A 7,971-nucleotide genomic window follows, 5' to 3' on the forward strand; every position below is an offset into this window, starting at 1 on the left:
CTTTATAACAAACTTGTATGCCATGCTGCAAATACGAATACAATTTTTAAATTATGAACCTAGTTGGTTTAGCCACAGAAAAAGTGAGCAACCTTCCCGCTAGCCATGATTGGCTGATATAATAAGTGGGCTGGACATGCCGAGAGATGAGTTTGGATTGGTCTGCCATATAGCAGGCTTCTGTCTATTTGAGCTGGTCAGTATGTCTAGGTAATCCTCTCTAATGCAGGCTTTTTTTTTTTTATTGCGTAGTAAAACGGCATAAGCCTAATATCAGGTAAAGTGTACTGTTAGCTAGCTAACGTTAGCTGACTGGCTCACTAGCTAACGTTAAGTGTATGCTCTCAAATTTCTGGAGGACCAAGTTTTTAAATCAGTGGAATTCGYGGATGATAGCTAAGGAGAAGGAGAAAACACCTCTCTCCGGATTAAATCTTCAAACCAAGGGCAACCATGGCAACCCGACAGGAGACGCGTCCATCCATGATATATACGGGTAAGATAGCCTAGCTAGCTACATTTTCAGACATTACACGTTTCTAATTTTGACAGAAAGTGGTTTCATTTCAAGTTAAAGTGTACTGTTAGCTAGCTAACGTTAGCTGNCTAGCTACATTTTCAGACATTACACGTTTCTAATTTTGACAGAAAGTGGTTTCATTTCAAGTTAAAGTGTACTGTTAGCTAGCTAACGTTAGCTGGCTCGCTAGCTAACGGTATGTGTATGATCTTATTATTRGTATCTCATAGCCACTTGACTAGTTATAGCCTAATGTTAGTTAACTAACATTGAACCTGGTTGGTTAGCTACCTGCAGATTCATTCAGGGTAGTAACGTAAACTCACGTAAACTCGTACATCGCCTTGGTCCGTACAATTGCCCTTATTTTAGCGCCCCAAAAACGTAATACTTCCAGATCAACTGTAATGTCAATACCATTGTAAAGCACAATTTCTCCCCTTTCCAACAAAATGAATTACATGACCTAAACACTACCCGTTTCTGCATAATTCAAGCAGGCAATGAGCCCCGTCGGGTATTTTTWWAAATGGCGGGTGGGGAAGCGAAACTAATGCGTGATAGTGAGAAGGACAGATGTCYTGTGGAAAATTGCTTTTTTCACTCGATCTGTCCAACTTATCACCTTATCGCCTCTAAAATGTAAATAAAACACTATAAAGAGTTTATATAATGTGTCATTACATACATATTTAAAGGTTTGTGTCGGGTTTTTAGGGAAGTGCTAAAGTGATCTTAGAAGTAAACAGCGAGTTTGAGAATGATGATCTCACCTTACCCCTGTCACTGTCCATTTCTTGTTTTTAAACGATGAGAGAAGTGCTACACCTGGTGGAGAGAGATTGTTAGACAGAAATAGTTGCTTTATGCGTCCTGTACGTTACGACATGACACGTCAAGATGTAACGGAGGGTCAGTTTTTTTTAAACTTTTCTCCAATACTATAGAGCCATTACCATGTCGATCAACGCTTGAATAGAAACCTAGTTCACACCCCCGATTTTGAAGTCAACACAGTCGCTACAGTCCCATTAGTTTTCTTTGTAGCCTCGTTTGAATGRCGCGGTTATGCACATTTGTACGGAATGGGGTGAGTTTACGTTAACGTCATGAGTTGGCATTATGATTCATMGTTTACCTAGCTAGCTAGCTAGCTACATGTCTTAACAAAAGACTCTCGTTTGAGTGTGCCAGAGAGCAGAATAACTGATGAATTTACGAACGCTGAACAGCCGTTGAATATGGCCGGTGTCAGTAAACATCGGCAAAAAAGCATCATTAAATTGTTGCCACCAGCACAGTTACAGTCACCAACGATCTGAATAACATGAAAACAGRCTAACCAGCTCTGCTAGAGTGAATCAAATGGTCAGAGTGGGGTGTTCTCTCATTTTGTCTGGAAGTAGCTAGCAAGCTAGCCAATGTTACCCAGTTAGCTTGGGTGCTTGACTGCCGTTGTGAGGTTAAAACGTTCGGATCAACCCTACTCATCGGCCAGAACTTCCAGTGTGTGCTCTGAACGCTCCGAGAGTGAAACGCTCTGAATATACAAACGGACAATCTGACAGCACAGTTGCAGTCACCAACGCTCTGCATAACATAACAGCCTAACCAGCTCTGCTAGGGCAAGTAATGTTCAGTGAGCTGTTCTCTCATTTGTTTCTGGAAGTAGCTAGCAAGTTAGCTTGGGTGCTTGACTGCTGTTGTTTGTACAGAATGCTTGGATCAACACTTAAAGAGATGGGTGGGGCTAAAGCTTAAGGGTGTGTGAATGATGCTGAATGGGTGTAGACAAAGAAGAGCTCTCCAGTAGCAGTACCAAAACATTAAAAGTCAATTTTCTAAAAAGTGAGTTTACAAGTTTATCAACTTTCAAAGCAAAATTAATTTCCCATTATTCCTGTAGCMTATGATATACAATTTTGTAGCTCTGAGTCTCTACTTTAATCCAATATAAAAAACACAATTTCAAATAAGACTGACTTGAGCCGGTCGGTCACATATGCCTTCAGAATGAAGTTCTTATTCTCAAACACCCCTTTTACCCCACTTGACCTTCTCATTACCGAAACAGCTAAAAAGCTCAAATTAGGGAAAAGGTCTGGTTTAATTTTATTATGTTTTATAATTTAATTTTACATATTTGTCTTTTCAGTGTTATGTTTAACTCAGGCCTTTTCATTAGAGGAGCAATGTTAAAAAATATATTAGAAATTGATTTGGGTATTTCTTTTTTGGAATGTTGCGGTAATGAGAATTTTGTGGAAATTGTGATAAAATGCATAATGTGATCAAAAAAACATAATAATCATTATGAAATAAAAGGTAATAAGGAATGAAAAGAAGGCTACGTCAGACATTGGGGTCCTTTGTACAGGTGAAGTTCATGAGTACATAACTACACATAAATACAATGAAGTACATACTGTAAGTACAGTCTTACCAAATACATTTGCGGACAATGATAATGATGCATTGGATTTATACAAGCACTTGCCAGGTTCTCAAGGTACTTCACAATGTGTCAGGGGGGAGATCACTCAGGCAATGTGATGCATGTGGTTTATTGGGGGTATGCACATAACAGATATTCTGGTCACAATTCTGATTTCATCCATTGCCACAGAGCACCTGCCTAGAAAGAGGAAGAGGAAAAMAGAATGAAAGGGAGAGAGAGGGAGAGAGATGTGCAGGTAGAGAGAAAAAGAAAGAGAAATGGAGGAAAGACAAGAAGGGAWAGAGATAGATAAAGAGACAGAGAAAGAGAGGGGGCAGGGCAAAGAGTGGGAGATAGAAGTGTGAGTAGAGGGATTATCAGTCTTACCCATGCAGGGCCTTCTCTCCGAACCAGTCTCCTTTCTCCATGCTGCGGAGGTAGACAGGATCCCCGCTGGGCTTGTCTTCCCTGGTCACATTCACCTGGACAAAGGGGTGGGGTGCCACTTTAAATCCATAAGGGGGGAGTGAGCAGTTATACATTCTGAGAGAAGGGACCTATGGGACCATGAGCTGCACTGTAAGTACCTCAAACCCTTCTGTAATGGACATTTCTGTAACTGTATGGTTGACTAATCACTACATTATTCAACATCAAAGTGAGGTTAATGCAGAGCAGGGGTGATGGACATATCTGTGCATGCTAAATCTTTGTACATCTTTGATGGACATATTGGTGCTATGGTCTGTGAGGAACCACTAACCAGGTCATTAGCTAGCTGACAACTGAGCGATGGAGGTCCAGCAGAAATGGCCAAAGTGAAGATATAGAAGGTCGTTTGACTTAATTAAGGCTTCTATCTTCATTCATTAGAAGGTTCTATTGCGGTATGACATCACATCCACCAGAAATACATAGCTAAATCTGAGGGAAAGAGTGATAATTCAACTTTTAATATGATCTGGAAGACAAAAAGGGAAAGAAAGACCCAGGAAAAGAAACAAAGAGAGAGAGAGAGAGAGAGAGAGAGAGAGAGAGAAAGAGGTTTGTTCCACTAGTTGAGACAGATGGATACTGTACATCTTGATAATTTGAATGGGGTAAATCGTTGACCTTATTTGGCTTCCTGGCTGGGACAGAAGGTAACATGTCTGGCTGAGAGCCCTATATCAATAATGTTGATGATGATGAGGGTCTCACCATTCCCTTACTGACAATGAAGAAGGTGTCTCCCGTGGCTCCCTGTCTGACGATGTACTCTCCATCCTCATAGTGTGTCTGGAACCAAAGAGGAGAAGATAAGTGAGAAGGATGAGTCACCCAGGCACCTCTGTCTAATACCCACTTCACCCCAGGGTGAGACACCTTGAACACGTTGCATTGGTGAAAAGGTTTTCCCTCAGTATTGTATCTTAGTTGGGGTGCATAGTCCCCTGAAGCAACAATCRTTTGAAAGCACACACACATTCACACACATATAAGCACATAGGCACAGCCGCACGTGTATGTGCACGCACGCGCACGCACACATGCACGCTCCATATTCTTCACACTCTAATTTCCTGTGTTTTCTCTTGATTTGAAAGCCTCTCCTTGAACCTCATACACACACAGTGTGTTAACCTGTAAAGACAGGATTATGTGTAACACARTGCCATTTATCCAGGAAAAGATGGTTGAATGTGGTATGTGAGAGTGAGTATCGGGCCTTTGTAAGACAAAGCTGTGACATTTAACTTGTAGAGGGCTCAGCCGATCAATACACTGTGACCAATGTGCCACACCAGACCAACTAAACACACTGCCCATGGAAACAGATGCTGACCTGTATATTATGGTCATCCAATCTCAAAACATAGAGGTTACATTGTCTTCTTGTTGTTCAGTCTAGCAGTCAAATCCTGGGTGGTGTTCTAGCGACCTGCCCCAATATACCTGTTAGCAACAGGGTTTAGATGTGTGCGTTTTTTTCCTCGTCCATCTAGACACACTATCCCATAATGAAAAGCCAAAACAGGTTTTTAGAAATGTTAGCAAATMTATAAAAAAATCCCAAACTGAAATATCACATTTACATAAGTATTCAGACCATTTACTCTGTACTTTGTTGAAGCATCATTGGCAGCGATGACAGCCTCGAGTCTTCTTGTGTAACCATCTGCGCTGAAGGACGGAGAAGCAAGTTCAGGGAGTGAGTGTTTTTAATAAAAATAAACGGACATAAACACAAACAAGAAACCTCGAACAACGCACAGACATGAAACAAAACAATGACGTCTGGGGAAAGAAGTAAAGAAGTGACATATATAGGGCAGGTAATCATGGAAGTGATGGAGTCTGACGACGCACAGGTGCGCATAACGATGGAGACAGGGTGCGCCATAACGAGCAGCCTGGTGACCTAGAGGCGCGAGAGGGAGCACACTTGACAGTACCCCCTCCCCGACATGCGGCTCTAGCCGCAGGAAGCGACCAAAATGAAGATCCCGGGAAACAGGAGCGGACCGCGTCACCTCTTCAGAGGTGCAGGAAACCCGTCAATCTGGCTGAGACGCAGGAGCATGGCAACCTCGAGCGCCGGAGAGAAAACATAACTGACGGTCCCCTCCCCGGCGCGTTGGGCACTAGCCGCAGGACACCAACCCAAGGGACGATCCCGGGATCAGGACGCGACTGGTCACCCCCGCTGAAGCGCGGGAACCTGCCGCCGGCTGGATGCAGGAACCTGACAGACCGGCTGAGGCAGGGGAGGCCTGGCGATCCGGTTGAGCATGAGAGCCTGACAAGATGGAACAGGGGAGCTGGCGATCCGGCTGAGGTATGAAAGCCTGTAACGGCTCCAGAACCCACATCATTCCCACTGACACAAAAAAATAAAAAATAACACTCCCTGATGCTTCCCTTGGGTGAGGCGTCATTCTGTAACGATGTGTGCTGAGAGCAGGAAGCAACTTCAGGGAGTGAGTGTTATTAATAAAAATAAACGGAACATAATACAAAACAAGAACCTCGAACAACGCACAGACATGAAACAGAAACAATGACGTCTGGGGAAAGAACCAAAGGAAGTGACATATATAGGGCAGGTAATCATGGAAGTGATGGAGTCTGACGACGCACAGGTGCGCATAACGATGGAGACAGGTGTACGCCATAACGAGCAGCCTGGTGAACTAGAAGCCGGAGAGGGAGCACACGTGACATCTTGTGTATGACGCTACAAGCTTGGCARACCTGTATTTGTTGAGTTTCTCCCATMCTTCTCCGCAGATCCTCTCAAGCTCTTTCAGGTTGGATGGGGAGCATCAKTGCACAGCTATTTTCAGTTCTCTCCAGAGATGTTTGATCGGGTTCAAGTCCCGYGCTCTTGCTGGGCAATTCAAGGACATTCAGAGACTTGTCCCAAACCCACCCAAGGATTGTCTTGGCTGTGTGCTTAGGGTTGTTGTCCTGTTGGAAAGTGAACCTTCATCCCAGTCTGAGGTCCTGAGCACTTTGTATTGGGTTTTCATCAAGGATCTCTCAGTGCTTTGCTCCATTCATCTTTCCCTCMATCCTGACTAGTCTACCAGTCCCTGCAGCTGAAAAACATCCCCACAGAATGATGCTGCCACCACCATGCTTCACCGTAGGGTTGGTGCCAGGTTTTCTCCAGACGGGACGCTTGGCATTCAGGCCAAATAGTTCAATCTTGGTTTCATCAGACAAAAMAATCTTGTTTCTCAAGGTCTGAGAGTCTTTAGGTGCCTTTTGGCCAACACCAAGTGGGCTGTCATGTGCCTTTTACTGAGGAGTGTCTGGCCACTCTACCATAAAGGCCTGATTGGTGGAGTGCTGCAMAGATGGTTGTCCTTCTCYAAGGTTCTCCCATCTCCACAGAGGAACTYGAACTCTGTCAGAGTGACCATCACCTCCCTGACCAAGGCCCTTCTCCCTTGATTGCTCAGTWTGTCCGGGCYGCCAGCCCTAGGAATAGTTTTGGTGGTGCCAAACTTCTTCCATACAAGAATGATGGAGGTCACAGTGTTCTTGGGGACCTTCAATGCTGCAGACATTTTTTTGTACCCTTCCCCAGATCTGTGCCTTGACAAAATCCTGTCTTGGAGCTCTACGGACAATTCCTTTGACCTCATGGCTAGATTCTTGCACTGTCAACTGTSAGACCTTATATAGACAGGTGTATGCCTTTACAAATCATGTCCAATCAAGTTGTAAAAACATCTCAAGGATGCACCTGAGCTCAATTTCAAGTCTCATAGCAAAGGGTCTGAATACTTATGTAAATAAGGTATTTCTATTTTTTTTATTTTATAAATTTGCAAACATCTATAAAAACCTGTTTTCACTTTGTCATTATGGGGTATTTCCACAAAATGTGGAAAAAGGAAGAGGTCTGAATACTTTCCGAATGCACTGTATGTCTCAGTCTATCTCAGACAAATCAATAAGACAGCACCTGATTGACATTAGAATGAACAGTACTTTGGTGAATACAACATAGTATTGAATGGCACAGAGGGGCTCTCACAAACATAATGTTAACATGTTATTTTGGTTTGTGTTTGGCAGTCAGTGTATGTCCCAAGCATTAGTCAGATGGTCTGTTCTTTTTTAAATGCAMTGATTCATTTTACGAGTGCAGTCACAAAGGTTCTCATTTTCTACGACAAGGCAAGCGATATACATCACATTGAATAACATGCAAAAACATAGTATAGCTTAAAAAATGAACTTTAATGATTGTGTGTCATGTATTCATTCTCTTGAAAGAGAGGTAAATATTTATGTTGAAAGAAACGGAATGGAATAGGAAAAACCTTAAGTTGTAGAGAGTGCATAGATTTTCATAGTTAGCATAATTGATAGATTTTTCTGTCCTTGTGAAGTGAACACTTTAGCCAAAATTGGACCACTTCCTGGTCATTATCTGAACACACACACACACAGAAATGCAAATGCTACAGGCTTCTAAAAGCCTGCAGCACAAATAAATGTAAAAAGCAGTGGTGCACCA

General features: G+C 42.9%; 1 protein-coding gene across 2 annotated transcripts in view; it reads right to left on the reverse strand.

Moving 5' to 3' along the window:
* The window catches only part of LOC111951933 (cGMP-dependent protein kinase 1), a 191,865-nt gene that overhangs the window by 45,272 nt on the left and 138,622 nt on the right, over nt 1-7,971 (reverse strand). For both annotated transcript variants that reach the window (XM_023970299.2, XM_023970298.2), the window contains exons 6-7: nt 4,158-4,235; nt 3,345-3,439 (exon numbers count right to left, since the gene is read on the reverse strand). In XM_023970299.2, coding sequence (XP_023826067.1) covers nt 3,345-3,439; nt 4,158-4,235 — 173 coding nt within the window. The remainder of the gene's footprint in view (nt 1-3,344; nt 3,440-4,157; nt 4,236-7,971) is intronic.

Source organism: Salvelinus sp. IW2-2015, linkage group LG25 (assembly GCF_002910315.2).
Source record: "Salvelinus sp. IW2-2015 linkage group LG25, ASM291031v2, whole genome shotgun sequence".
Taxonomy (NCBI): Eukaryota; Metazoa; Chordata; class Actinopteri; order Salmoniformes; family Salmonidae; genus Salvelinus; species Salvelinus sp. IW2-2015.